The following is a 14,110-nucleotide window of genomic DNA, read 5'->3' as shown; positions in this document are numbered from 1 at the left end:
GGCAGTTGGCAGGTAGCGGTCGGGGTCGGCATCTGCATGGTGTGCTATGAATAGTGACAGTGAGAGATGATGAAGATGGAACCGCATATGCATGTAGGTACGGCGCACCACGACGCGGGGTGGGCGGCCCATCTGATGTGGACTGGACGGTGAACGTCGATTCCATGTACAGATCTTCAACGGCGCGATGGTGCCCCGAAGATTTACATAATACAACGGGGACGAGAAGTGGCATTGATAGCGTCGCGTACGCAGTGCTTCTTGTGTCTTTCATACTGAGACTGCCTTTGTGGGTTCCATTGAAAGAAGAATCCAAGGGGCTTCCGCCGCAGGGCTGCTTCGAGTCGAGGCTTGGCACCTTGGGTGTTGTATTTGCTGTATTCGTCAAGATTGGGCGCGGGCTTGTCCGAATTTGACCCAGTTGGCCGGAAGCACGGCGTTGACGGCGTCTTGGGGCCTGGGCTGGGCGGGAAGGGATTGGACACGGGACCTGCAGTGCTTGTTGGCTCCGTCGGCCAGAGCGAAGGGCGATACCATAGACTTGTAGAGAGGTAAGTACTCTGTAGTCTGTAGACTGACTGGCTGCTAGTGAAGTCTTGTGTGAGCTGGCGGTGGTTGGCTTCGTTTCGAGGGGCTGACGATGGCGGGCTAAATGACGGCTGGCTTGCGTCCCGGGCGGCCCCAAATGATGACAGATGACCTTGCTGGAGCTCTCATCTCTGAATACGTGTATTCGGGAGGGAGGGAAGACGGTGGCCTCCAGCAGACGGGGACAGGAAATGCTTCTGGAAGGTCGATGGCAGAAAGCGGTGGTGGTGGTTGTGAGTGACGGGAGTGAGTGACATTGGATAGGCGATGGACTCATTTCCCAAATCTCCAGCCCCCCCGAAAAAAGACTCAAGGGACGCTGGACGGTGGACGGCCAAGCCTCGTTCGGCCCAGGTGCCCTTTCCGCTGTGGCCAGTCAGGGTTGTCCATTTAGCCCTTCATTTGGTTTTTTGCGGGCCGGCAAGTATCGCCCTGCTAGTTTAATATGGAGAGATACCTCTTCCCCGCCCGTCACTGCCTGTTCTGTCCTCGAATGTCCTGTGCCTGCCCTGTGCTGTCTGTCTGTCCCGCCCAGTCCCGTCCAGTCTTCCTGCCTCCTGTGGCTGCTGCTGCTGCTGCTGCGAGGTGTGCTGTCCCTGTCTGTCCAGTGTCTGTCGTCTGTCTGCCTGCCTGCCTGCCTGTCCGTCCTGTCTGCTGGCAGGTGCCCGCCCACCCCCTTCCTTCCTGCCTTCTCTGCATCTTGTCTGCACCTTCCACTTCCTGCTGTATCGGTACCTGAACATCGGTGGTACGTACCCTTGCCGTCTCCCTCTGCCGCTGCCTCCACGTCCCCTGGGCTGGCCCCGTCGTTCCCCGTCCAGCGCCCACGTCGGCCCTTCAGTGGCTCTCAGTGGTTCCTCCCGACCTCTCACAGTGGACTCACCGGGTCCTGTTCCTGTCTCTCAGCGCCGCTTGCCCCTGTATCCTTGGCTCAGCGTCTCTCGTAACCCACGCAACAACGCGCGCTCATCGTCAAAACCTCTGCCCCCCAGCTTTTCCTTCCCATTCACCAAACCACCACACCACACCACACCACCACTGCAACCACCACCACCTGCCAACTCGCTCCTCCCATCGACCAACCTCAAAGGAGCCATGCGTACCCTCGCCGCAGAGACATGCCCGATCCATTGATTTATCCTCCTCCGTCTCGACTTTCAATCCGCTCCATCTTCACCACCACCGCTCCAACTGCCATCGTCGCCCGCTCTCCCCCAGCCTCGAGAACGAGCACGACGGCGACGCAATCGGGAGCACCTTTCCATCCCCATCCCTAATCTCCGATCCTCTGCCCGGAACGAGGCCTCTCGCAATCGATCCTACCAGGCACGATAACGCCATCGCCCATTCTGCTCTACACAATACTGTCAACGATACCCAACCGACCAACGATTCCTACGAACGGCCGCCTCTGCATTTTACTTTCTTCCCGTTTTTCAGGTCACCAAAGCATGTGCTGAGGTCTCGCTCAGCATTTTTCCTTCTCTGCCGACTAGTAAACGAAGCCAACCACACGAAATCCTCATTCACACCCCCCGACGTCGCTTCAGGGACAGACACCAACAGACGACGTCGCTCACAATAGCAGTAGTCGTTGACCCCCCCTCACATCCTCCACTCCTACTCTCCTTCCGTCTGTCTTCCCGAGCGTCTCGAACCCCGGCCGACCGACCATGCCCACGTATCTTACCCGCGAGAACGACCCCATCTACTCGCCAAACTCGGACGTTCTGGAATTCGACCCAAACCACACACTTGACCTGTCTGGTCACAAGCAGCACCCAATTAATGGGTTTGCCCACTCCCTGCCCCTTCGTCCCTCCCGCTCAAACAACCTCCATGATAGTTTCGACGAAAGCTCAACATCCTCAACACACGCCTCCGACGTCTCTGATTCCATCCCCACGCAGATGAATGGGACGAGGCCGACTAGCATGAGCTCGTTGCCCAACGGCTCGGCAGGGGCCGGAGGAGGCCAAGACTTTGATTATCACGACACCGACTCCCGTCACGACTATCAAAACATTCACTCCGATTACAGAAGCCACAAGCACCCGCTGCAAAATGGCGCGACCATCGCCATGCCCGATCGCACCGCGCCCCCGCCCCCAATCAAGGTCGTGAGGAAACCCGCCTCCGATACAGACAACTCGAGTTCGACCGATGCCTACCTGACGCCCCCGTCAATTGCATCCCCCGCCGCCGGCTCGATTGATCATACAATAAAGACGAATGGAACGAGCAGCCCTAACTACGCACCCCCGCCGATCCCCTCCCAGAGCAACGCGAACGGTTACACGACGCCGGCAACCGCCGTCAGCACCTCGTCTCTGTCCCCCAATCTGAACAGCCACAACAACCCCCAATCGCCGCAACGGTTCTCTTCCCCTCCCCTATACCAATCCGCCGGCGCGACACCTAATGCATCCACATCGACGGGGCTGCAACCGCCAAACCCGGGCCTCAAGCATCGACATACTCTCGAGGTCCCGGGCACCCAGTCCAACCGCGGATCCAAGGACGGGTCCGACGCGGCATTCTCGAGTGGGCGCTTCTCTCCCACTTCTCACACGAGCACCACGCAAAGAGTGCGTAGGGCATCGTTGAACTTGGTGCGGAGAGACACCCGATCCATGCAATCCGATGCTCCCCGCGACGAAGTTGTTCCGGATGACGATGCTTTGCGATGGGCGGAGCACTACAGGCAAAAGCGGGCGAGCAAGAGGAAGAGGAAAGAAGAGGAGGATGACGACAGGGTACTTGTGGGAACAAAGGTGGACGAACATCACGCCAATTGGGTGACCGCCTACAACATGTTGACGGGCATTCGTGTCTCCGTCTCTCGGACGAACGCGAAGTTGGATCGCCCATTGACGGATGCTGATTTCGACGCGAAGCAAAAGTCGACTTTTGACATGTACGTGCTTCTTATCCCAGCCTTTGCTCATACGCTAACATTCGCAGCGCCGGCAATGAGATGGTTCCCTCGGCGAAGTACGATTTTAAATTTAAGGATTACGCCCCGTGGGTTTTCAGACATCTGCGCAATCTCTTCCGTCTCGATCCGGCCGACTACCTGATGTCGTTGACGGGCAAGTACATTCTTTCGGAGCTTGGGTCACCGGGAAAGAGTGGCAGCTTCTTTTACTTTTCCCGAGATTACAAGTACATCATCAAGACCATCCACCACGCCGAGCACAAGTTCCTGCGAAAGATCCTCAAGGACTACTACCACCACGTCACCGAGAACCCGAATACGCTGCTGTCGCAGTTCTACGGCCTGCACAGAGTCAAGATGCCATACGGAAAGAAGATTCACTTTGTCGTCATGAACAACCTCTTCCCTCCGCACCGCGACATCCATACCACGTTTGACTTGAAGGGATCTACGATCGGCCGCGACTATAAGGAAGACGACCTTGACAAGAACCCTCGAGCGACGCTGAAGGATCTGAACTGGCTGCGACGACAGCGCCACCTTGAACTCGGCATACAGAAGAAGAAACTCTTCCTGGAGCAGCTGCAGCGGGACGTGGTACTGATGAAGAAGCTCAAAATAATGGACTATTCTCTTCTCATCGGCATACACGATCTCAACAGGGGTAACGAGGAGAATCTCCGCGGCAAGACGCTTCAGGTATTCAACCCGGGCGGCGAGAACACAGGGGAGGACGGCGAGCCTCCGTCGGTGCTCTTGCGCACGCCCTCTAAGTTGGAGAATGCGCGCAAGGCTAGGGAGCTGAGGCAGATGATTCGACACGAGCGTCCGATACCCATGGGCGAGGCGGCGACCCAAATGCCTAATGAACTTGAGGAGGGGCACAGCCGGTCAAACTACATCTTCAATCAGGACGATGGCGGTTTCCAGGCAACCCACGAGGACAACTCGCCTGCCGAGGAGATCTACTACCTGGGCGTCATCGACTGTCTGACTCACGTAAGTTGACCCATATTGTGAAGTGAGCTTAAGCTGACCATTGTAGTACGGAATGATCAAAAAGATTGAGCACTTTTGGAAGGGTCTTACTAGCGATAGGACGCAGATCTCCGCCCTCCCCCCTGAACAATACGGTGACCGCTTCTACAACTTCGTGGAGGGTATCACGATGTCACCTGAGGAGGCGCACAGGGAAGCGGCGCGGAAGGACCAAGAACAAGCCGAAGCTGCAGCGGCTGCTGAGCGCCAGCGCGTCGCTAGCTGGAGTTCCAGCTTGCGGCGGCGATCCACAGCGAACAACATTCCGCCAATGCCTAATTACCAACCTCCGCCAACGCCGCCGGAAGGTGCGAGATCTCCTGAAGCCCGCGAGACTGTCGAGCGCGCCAACCAGGAAGCTCGTCGTACCGAGAGACACGGGGCATCGGAGGCCAACGTGCCCGAAATGGTGTTGACGACCAAATTGGGAGACCGTCGGGAGTCAGGGGGCCAGGGGGCACCCATCCTCCCAGTTGTTGAGGAGACGGCCGAGGCTTCGTCTGTGGGTGGTCGCAGCCGTGACGGGGACGACTACCGACCGGCAACCCCCGCCAAGACGAGCATGGAGAGGAGGCTCGCTAGTCTTCGGGACTACGCGCCTCCAACGCCGCCCAAGGGGCACCACCTCAAGCCCGAGAGTCAGGATAGCGGTTACGGGGCGCTCCCCAACGGCAATGGCTCCATGAGCCGCGAAGACTCGTTGCGACTCAAGTCTCGCCTGAGCAAAGAGTCCCTCAACAAGGACCTGCCTCCTCTTCCCAAGGAGGCCGCCGGCGAGAGCCAGTTCCGTGTGGGGCTTGCGTAGGGCGCTACCCTTTTACGGAAGAAGAATCGAGGAATTCGGGTTGTGACGACAGGTGAGGTTCAAAAGCAAGGGGACGAAGCAGCAGAAGCAGCGGAGGGATCGACAAAATCACAATTGCATCAACGGGGTCTATGACAATTCTGCAAGCTCGTTCAATGAGGTCTCACAGCGACCAGAGGCAACAGAGAGCCGAGCCGAGCCACAGAGCTTTTTACTAGTGTTTTCTCACATGGATGATACCACCATTGCATTAAGCATGCTTCTTCTTTTTTCTCCTTTTTTTTCTCTTTTCCCTTATTAGTTGTTTTTTCTCTTGTTTCTCCATACAGAAGTCATACATACAGGTCATCACGTAAAAAATCATTGTGGAGTGACGACCCGAGGCGGTGGATATGGGGTGAGGGTTGAAAGGGAAAGACTCATGGGTTAAAGTGGTATTCAGAGGCGGTTTCCTCCCATCATACGGTTGGTCTCGTCCAGGTATCAAAAATAGAAGAGTTGTTTCTCATTGAATATGCCATGCTTCTAACGGCAAACTTTTGTTTCATGAATACATTATATTACACACATCCCTTCGTCGCGGGGCATCGATGGTGTTGTACAGGGGAGATTTGGTATCAAGTGGGTGGTGGGTGATGCCGGGGACAGAAGGACTTTGTATCGGCGGGGAGGTAGGCTGATGCTGGTCCTACTGCCTCTTGGACGCCAGCATGTCTTGCAGATCGGCCTTGCTCGTGCCCTTGGAGTTGTCGGCGAAGGTGGTGGTCACGTCCATCTTGATGGCGTTCTCGGCCTCGAGCTGTGCTATCCGCTCCTTCTTGGCGATATCGGCTACGCGCCATTGCTTGAAGTATTTGACCTGTTGTCATGGAGTGTTCAGTCAGCGCGGCTTCTTGGGAGGAAGGAGACAATCCCGGGGAAGAAGCAGTCTGGGGAAGAGAGGAACGCACCCACGCAGCGGCACAATCCCGCTCAAAGTCGGCGTTCTGAGTCGGGCATGCCTTGCGGGCCTGGCGGTCGTCCTTGAGGGCGTCGACGATGTTGTTGGCGTCGAGGCAGCCGAAGTAGGCGTCGCGGGCGTCCCAGCACTTGCGGCGCTCGCTGCGTTTCGGGGCGACGGCGCCGGAGCGGACTTCCTCTGCGCGGCGGTCCTCGTCTGACTTTGTGGAGAAGAAGCCCATTGTGTCTGTCTCTTTCAGCTGCTCGAAGTGGAAGGTGTTCTCGGTGTTCGAATTCGGGGGTCGAGGACGGAGGGGTTCGCGGCGGTTTGTGTGGTTTGAGTGCTGGGGTGGCGACCGGCTTTCTTTGGTGATGTCGGCGCGATAGAGGGGCAGAATTCTCCCGGGCGGGCGGTGAGCCGGACGGCAGCGTAATGCGAATTGTGAGGTCTGGTAGTGGGGGCCGTTGCTTCCGCGCCTGTTCAGCCTCAGCCTTGTCCTCTTTGGGCGCTAGCGCCGGCTTCGACTGTGGCTTCGACGATCCCCTGACGTGGCAGGTACTTGCGGGTTACCTTGGAAGCTTTCCTTGCTGCTACGGTTTCCAGAAGCTCGGGCGCGCTGTGGCGCAAACTGGACACGCCTTCCATCCCGCTGACGCTGCTGCTGGGTTGCTTCGCATACCTGTCGGGGTCCGGCGGGCCGTTTTTCTTTACCTGCCTACATACAACCAACTTTTACACTTCTTTGTTGTTATAGACTGGGGTTTAGACTCTTCTTTGATTACCGTTCCAAATTAGGGAGCAAGGGCGCAAAAACGCAAAAAGACAATAGGCCGCCCTTTTTTTGATATGCGACGCCGGTAGCGAGATTCGGAGCGCCGTTGGCCCATCTTAAACTACCCGTCCCCCCCGGCTTGCCCATCCCTGGGGAACGACACCTACGAAAGGCAACCTATTCTTCTTCCCACGAACAACGAACAAGATACACATACGCCGTACCGCAAGCTTGACATAACATCCGCAAGAAACGAGATCGAACACACACGCGCACCCGAGTCGAGACCTTCGTCGTCACTGAGAGAGAGAAACGATGCCCCGCCGTCGTAAGCCGCCCCGGCCAGGCGCCCTCGGCGAGCTCCCGCCGCTCCGCATCGCGTCGCAGATCGCAGCACTGCAGGGGCTGTACTACGCCGGCGCGCTGGTGCTCATGCTCTTCACGGCGCTGGTGGCCGGCACGCGGTTCAGCATGGAGCTGGTGTTTGGGTGGGAGGCCGTGAGGGGGGACACGACGCAGGGCTGGCTGAGCGCGTTTGTGTGGGTTCTCGACGGGGGGCTCTGCATGTGAGTTTTTGCCTTTGCTTCTGGGGGTTCCCGGGGGAGGAAACAGATATGTGCGGTTTGGCTGACTTAGGAACACAGGGCCGTCGCAATCATCGTCCTGATCGGCCGCTCCAAGCTCGTGCCGGACTTCGCGCTCACCATGCACGGGCTGCACCTCGTCGTCTCGTCGCTGTACACGGGCCGCGTGCCGCGGAACATGATGTGGTGGGGCGCGATGGCGAGCAGCTCCGCGATATGTGTTGCGCTGGCGGTTTGGGGGTCGCGGTACCGCGAGCTTAGGCCGATTTCGTTTGGCGGGCATGCTGCGGGCGCGGCGACGGGCGGAGGAGGTGTGGAGGGGCAGCAGAATGGCGGTGCTGGAGGGGACGAGGAGGAGGGTGTTGGGTTTGGGCGGGGGAGAGGGAGGGGGAGGGGGCGCGATGGCGAGGGGGGTTATGAGATGGTTGGCATTGAGAGGAGAGATTCATGATGATGGGTGTGGTTTGGAGAGAGGGCATGATGGCGTTTTGGGGGTTTCTGTATGATTATTGTATGTTGTGGCGATGATGAATAGACCCTTTCTTGTGGTTCGAGTATCTGGATGGTTATAGTGGGAAGTTGGCTTGAAGCAGGGTGAGATATCCTGATGGAGTTTTGGTTACGTCTGCTCTGTCCTTCAAGAGGCATGGATATCGGCAGCTATCCGTGATGGTTTGTTGAAGTCTTTTTCGAGACTTTTCATCTGCGAAGTAGGCGGTGCCGTGGATGTTCAAGGGGTCGAGAAACAATTCACTTCTTGCTGACTTCCTCATCTACAAACCTCCCGTTAAGGTAGTTTGTGGGTATTTCAAGCCAGAGGCATCAGCATCCCCGGGAAATGCTAGTGTCAGAAACTACTACCCTGGACAAAGGGCCAGGTTATGTTCAGGGCGGTTCAGGGCGCATAGTCGAAGGTGTTGCTTAGCCAAGGAGTCGGTCCGTGTCATCAGCCGTCACTTGATGAAAGAGGAGACGGTGTAGAGACTACTTCAGGGGGTGGAAGGCATGTATACTGAATAGGCTCGTCACTCTTTCATTCTTGTGCTTCTCGACATCAATCTAGATGCCGGCAGTTCCGCCTGAGCTCCAGCTGCGGGCATTGTACCTTAGCTCCTGCGGCTTCACTCAGTCATGGATAGGGCACATAGACTGTTGGTACGTTGCCTCGCTACTCTGAACAGACTGCCTCATTCCTCTGTGTGCGCGCGGCTGTGTTTCCTGTGCAGCAAATGATTTCGCTCGGGAACTATGGTACTACATTCCACGATAGTATTGACGACGATAATAGAACCATTCTAACAGTAACGGCAGAGGTGACGACAACGATAACGAAAATAAGCATGGCGATAGCGACGAAGGCGACAGCAAGTTAAAGAATACTTGAGCTCACGGGAAAAGTAGTCGCTTTAGCAAATCAAAAATAAGGGTACGTCTCAAGCTCACCCGATAACTGCTTGAACATGTGAGAAATCAAGGCTCAAAATCTAAGAATAGATTTTCGTCTACAGACTTATAAATGATTTATGAGCCAGTAAGTCATCCAAGATTTCTCTTCTCTCAGGTACAGACGCAATCTCTATCGCGTTTTTGCCGTCGAATCTGGTGGCTTCAATATCAGCCCCGTGGAATAGTAATAATCCAACGATACCTATGTGACCAAGACGAACCGCCATGAGCAGTGGTTTTTGTCCAAAATTGTACTCCTTCGCCTCTGTGTTAACATCATACTCGAGCAGCTGTTCAACTATAGCATCGTGACCATGCCTGTTGGCAATGAGCAACGGTGTTTGCCCAAATTGTTCTCTCGCCTCCCTATCCTCGGGCGATAGAGACTGGCAAAGGAGAGATACTATAGAGTTGTATCCTGTGCACGCAGCAGTTAGTAGTGGACTGTACCCTCCATTCAAAGTGGATTTGACATCTGCTCCGTAATGCAGTAGCAGTTCGACGATAGCTTCATGCCCCATCGACGTGGCGATGAGCAGCGGATCCCAACCGTCTTCCTCTTTTGCCTGAATATCAGTCCCCCAAGCAAGTAATTCGCGAACTGGATTCGCCGTGTCCATTCGCCGTTGCATGTAGCAACGGTGTCCAAGCTTGTTTGTCTCTTGTGTCAACATCGGCCCCATACTCAAGAATAGTTGAAATAATGTTTTCTTCCCCCATCATTGCGGCAATTGCGAGTATGCAGACGGAGCTCTCGTCCGCATCTTCAATCGAAGCACCGTTCCGAAACAATGATTCGACGGTCTTGCTGCAGCCACAAATTGTGGCTCGCAGCAAAGGTGTCCATCCCATGTAGTCCTTGCCATTGACTTTGGCTCCTAATCGAAGTAGCTGAGACGCAGCTGAGGAGTTTTTGTCACCGGCAGCTGTGTGTAGCGGCGACATATGCCAGTTGTCTATCACGTTGACGTCGGCTCCTAACCGTACATGGAGACTTACCATCCCTTGGGACCTCTTCAGCAGCTCTTGGAGAATGAGATGTCCATATCCTTGGCAACTATTCGGATAAGGACAAATTGACGCTCTGCTATATCTTGACCAACTCGATGCTCTTCCTATACCCGGGCTCCTGGCTAAGGGCAGCGTGGAGCAGTAACAAAGTCTACTTTATCCGGCGGACGGGCGCCTCAGCGTTGAAACCGGTTACGTTGACATTTCCCTACCTATCGGTCGACATGCAAGATACGCAGTGTTCTACTAGCACATCCAGACAACACACACACATGCAAGCTCACTCTCATCCGAGTATCCTGGCTCTAGGCATCATCTTCCTCGAGATCGCCACAGGTTCCATGTTCCCCAAAAGTTCCCAAACAGCGGATTCCAGCTGGGAGCAATGCAGTAAAATTTTCCTGAAAGCCTGGGACCAGATGGAGAAGCTGGAAACGGAGCGAGAGTATATATCCTCTGCTCTCCGCAAGGTAATTAGGGTTTGCATAGACCTGAAGCCGCCGCCCGAAATTCCGAGCACCAGCCTGGCAGAAGAAGGTCCAATTACGCCAGTACATCCTGTCATGCATCCTTCTTCCGCTGGCATCGGAGCTGGTGGATGGCTACAACATTCGCCTAGAGGAGTTCCATACGTCGTTGGACAAGGAGCTGAACGGTCTTGGCAACGTCGAGGAAGCAAGCGTCAAACCATCACTTAAGCAACCGCCGGAGAGCTGCCGTCACAGCCTAGCAACGGTGCCTGAGGGTTCGTGCATATAGCAACAATGTTCAAGCATCCTAGAGCTGACCTTTTTCTTAGTTGAAACAGCGCCTCAGGTTCAGGTTGCGAGACGACATGAATTGTGTCTTATGGCAGATGGGGATGAGAGGGAAGTAACAGTCAATGAAGAAGCGTAAGTTTTCTGAGTCGTATTGTGTGGGACGGACTTGCCGCTGAAGAGATTGCTCAGCAACAGGAGAACAAATGAGTGGTTTGAGTACCACGAAGACGTCCTTTTCCGAGCCAAACAGTTGCGCGACGTCAGAACGTCAAACGCAAGAAGAATCAAGATTGCCATATTGGATAATGGCATCGAGTTGAGATCAGAACACCGAGAATTGTACGACTTCGAGCCGAGGATCAAGTACAAGAGCTGGGTCGACGGGCACACCGAATGGAGAGATGACGTCGGCCATGGAACCCATCTAGCCATCCTCCTGCGGAAGATCACGCCAAACGCCGAGATTCATATGGCGAGAGTATTCAAGAGCAGACCTAATGGCGACAAGTCTGCGCTAATTATTGCTGAGGTGAGTGACCCGTCCTTTGTGACCAGACTGTCCAATAATTGACTGGATTAGGTCCTTCAATACGCTGTAAATGTGTGGAAAGTTGACATTATCGTCATGTTCTTTGGCTTCTTCGTCAACAACGATGTCATGTACCAAGAAATTCAAGACGCCGCTAGGAAAGGCGTGTTGATGTTTGCAGCAGCATCCAACGGGGGAAAGAACCGGCCGGATGGCATTGTATGGCCAGCTCGGGAAGAAAACGTCATCTGCGTCCATTCGGGGGATGGATACGGCAACCGTTCTGCATTCACACCGAGTCCGATGGACAACATGCGGATCATGGTTCTCGGGGAGTGCATCAACTCAGCATGGCCACGAAAGCTGAGGTCGCCGGGCGACCACAGACAAATGAGTGGTACATCGTGTGCAGCGCCCATTGCTGCCGGGATCGCTGCTGTGGTTCTCGACTGCGCAAGAGGCTTCCTCAGTGGCCAGGAGTGGAAGAGCCTTTGCCGGGTGCGTTCTATGAGACGAATGTTTGAAGCGATGAAAGACTCGGGCAAGTCAGATGGGTATTGGTGGATCAAGCACTGGACTCTGTTTCATGAAGACCGGGAGGATTCTTGGATACAGGAGGAAATAAGAAGCTATGTCAGGTAAAGGCAAGCCTTTGTGATCAAAGTTTCGCACAGCACAGCTTCTCATAAAACCACCACAACAAAACTAACAATTTGAAGTGATTAAAGGAGCCTAGATATTTAATCTTTAATATATAAAACGAATTGCGTTTGCAAGGTTCTGAGGTTTAGAACTGGGAGCCGCTTCACAGACGTTTGTCCCGGCCTCTGTAGCGCGGGACGGGTGGAGAAACGCACGATCGTGAGCACTGAATCGCCCCACAAGAGCGCCTTCGTCGCCGACCTTCTCCAGCAATTAGCTTGCGATACATGGTCTATTAGTCTAGTTGGTTAGGACGTCGGATTCTGATTAACATCAGTACCTTCCGTAAGCCCAGGTTCGAATCCTGGATGGACCTATCTTTTGCCTCCACGGCCAGGGAAAACTCGTCTTCTGGTTGAACTTGCTTTTTGTACTGATTAATTTGCTCGCTCAACGAACAGCTAACTAACAGGCATAAATGACGGTATTTTCGAGTTATTCACACAAGCCGTGTCCGTTGCCCGGCACAATCTTGGATACATCGACCTCACTTCATTTTCGCTTAAACGAATGCCTGGATGCCCGTAATAGCACGGCCAAGAATGAGACCTGTCCCATGTTAGTACAGCCTTATGACTGGGCCACGCGCAAAACTCACTGTGAATGTCACTCTGCCCCTCGTAAGTCTGCGTGACGAACAAGTTCGCCACATGACGGCCGATACCATACTCATCACTGACCGCATTGCCGCCAAAGATCTCCTGCAGAACACGCGCATTCCACAGCGCGCGGTCGCAGTTCTGGCGCTTGACCATGCTAATCATCTCCGGCGTCGCCTTGCCTTCATCCTTGAGTCTTCCGACCTGGATCGCAGCGACAGTGCCGTAAGCGGCATCCGTCGCGGCGTCGGCGAGCTTCTTTTGAACCAGCTGGTACTTTGCGATCGGGTTATTCTTGAACTGCTTGCGCTCGAGGGAATATGTCCTGGCGCGAGCGACGCAGTCCTCCAAGGCTCCCATAACACCAAGAGAGATGCCGTAGCGGGCGCTGTTGAGGCAAGAGAAGGGACCACGGAGACCCTCAACCTCGGGGAACATGTTCGCCTCCGGCACAGGGCAGTCGTCGAGCTGGATCATACCCGTGATTGAGGCGCGAAGACCGTTCTTGTTCTTGATGGCGGGAGTCTCGAGAGTTCCCGGCGGGCATTGGGAGCGGTCAACGAGGAACCCACGGATCTTTCCGGTCTCTTGCAACTTGGCCCAGACCATAAGAACGTCTGCGATAGGGGAGTTTGTGATCCACGTCTTGGCCCCAGAGAGGGAGTAGTAGCCCTTCTTGGTCGGGTGAGGCTTCGCGGTGGTCTCCATGGAGCCGGGGTCGCTGCCGTGGTTGGGCTCCGTCAAGCCAAAGGCACCGAGAACCTTGCCCTGGGCCATGCCGGGCAGGTATTTCTCCTTCTGTTCCTCGGAACCAAACTCGGCTATGCCGCCCATGACGAGAGATGACTGGACTGACATGCCGGAGCGGTAGCCGCTGTCCACCCTCTCCACAGCCTTTGTGATGAGACCACCAGCGACGGTCGAGATGCCTGCGCAGCCATATCCTTCGATCGTCGCTCCGAGAAGTCCCAGCTCGCCCATTTCTTCAAGGATCTTTTTGTCGTAGTTCTCGTCTCGGTAGGCCTCTATAAACAGTTAGAATGTACAACGAGGATGGAAGCTAGAGCACATACGGAGCACGCGCGGCAACATGCGCTCCTGGCAGTAACGCTCGGCGGTCTCTGAGATAGCGAGTTCCTCCTCAGTCAAGAGGTTCTTCGCATTAAGGGGGTCCTCCCAGTCAAAGACAGGGCCGCTGGAGGAGGCAAAGGACCTCGAGGCGGGGACGGCGCGTCTGGCGACGCATTGCCTTGCGCATGTCCTCAGGGCTGGTCGATACATGTTGGAGAATTGCCAATTGAGACGTCCACGAGGTGGTTTGAGGGGAATCGTGTGAACGGCATGATGGCAGTGTTGCCGTTCAACTACCGACCCCGAGGCGTTGCCCCGCCGGTGGA

At 55.2% G+C, this 14,110-nt stretch overlaps 5 protein-coding genes across 5 annotated transcripts; 3 read left to right on the top strand and 2 right to left on the bottom strand.

Annotated features, from left to right (window-relative positions):
- Positions 1 to 2,261: 2,261 nt before the first annotated feature.
- GCG54_00010581 (Phosphatidylinositol 4-phosphate 5-kinase its3) lies at positions 2,262 to 5,369 on the top strand (the record flags this gene model as incomplete). The annotated part of the gene is made up of 3 exons (XM_045410502.1): positions 2,262 to 3,505; positions 3,553 to 4,525; positions 4,572 to 5,369. 3 exons carry the CDS (start codon positions 2,262 to 2,264, stop codon positions 5,367 to 5,369), a joined length of 3,015 nt encoding a protein of 1,004 aa, XP_045257393.1.
- Positions 5,370 to 6,057: 688 nt separating this feature from the next.
- Positions 6,058 to 6,550, bottom strand: GCG54_00010580 (Cytochrome c oxidase subunit 6B-like protein new16; the record flags this gene model as incomplete). Its single annotated transcript, XM_045410501.1, has 2 exons — positions 6,058 to 6,228; positions 6,320 to 6,550. The coding sequence occupies 2 exons, from the start codon at positions 6,548 to 6,550 to the stop codon at positions 6,058 to 6,060; spliced, it is 402 nt and encodes a 133-aa protein (XP_045257392.1).
- An 846-nt stretch (positions 6,551 to 7,396) lies between these two features.
- Positions 7,397 to 8,116, top strand: GCG54_00010579 (Protein SYS1; the record flags this gene model as incomplete). Its single annotated transcript, XM_045410500.1, has 2 exons — positions 7,397 to 7,647; positions 7,726 to 8,116. The coding sequence occupies 2 exons, from the start codon at positions 7,397 to 7,399 to the stop codon at positions 8,114 to 8,116; spliced, it is 642 nt and encodes a 213-aa protein (XP_045257391.1).
- Positions 8,117 to 10,394: 2,278 nt separating this feature from the next.
- GCG54_00010578 (uncharacterized protein) lies at positions 10,395 to 12,054 on the top strand (the record flags this gene model as incomplete). The annotated part of the gene is made up of 5 exons (XM_045410499.1): positions 10,395 to 10,592; positions 10,654 to 10,867; positions 10,922 to 11,015; positions 11,073 to 11,412; positions 11,464 to 12,054. 5 exons carry the CDS (start codon positions 10,395 to 10,397, stop codon positions 12,052 to 12,054), a joined length of 1,437 nt encoding a protein of 478 aa, XP_045257390.1.
- Positions 12,055 to 12,616: 562 nt separating this feature from the next.
- Positions 12,617 to 13,994, bottom strand: GCG54_00010577 (Glutaryl-CoA dehydrogenase; the record flags this gene model as incomplete). Its single annotated transcript, XM_045410498.1, has 3 exons — positions 12,617 to 12,663; positions 12,713 to 13,738; positions 13,787 to 13,994. The coding sequence occupies 3 exons, from the start codon at positions 13,992 to 13,994 to the stop codon at positions 12,617 to 12,619; spliced, it is 1,281 nt and encodes a 426-aa protein (XP_045257389.1).
- Between the last annotated feature and the right edge of the window lie 116 nt (positions 13,995 to 14,110).

Source organism: Colletotrichum gloeosporioides (assembly GCF_011800055.1).
Source record: "Colletotrichum gloeosporioides strain Lc1 chromosome Unknown consensus_101, whole genome shotgun sequence".
Classification (NCBI taxonomy): domain Eukaryota; kingdom Fungi; phylum Ascomycota; class Sordariomycetes; order Glomerellales; family Glomerellaceae; genus Colletotrichum; species Colletotrichum gloeosporioides.
The sequence above is the reverse complement of the archived record's forward strand: the minus strand, read 5'-3'. Positions and strand labels throughout refer to the sequence as shown.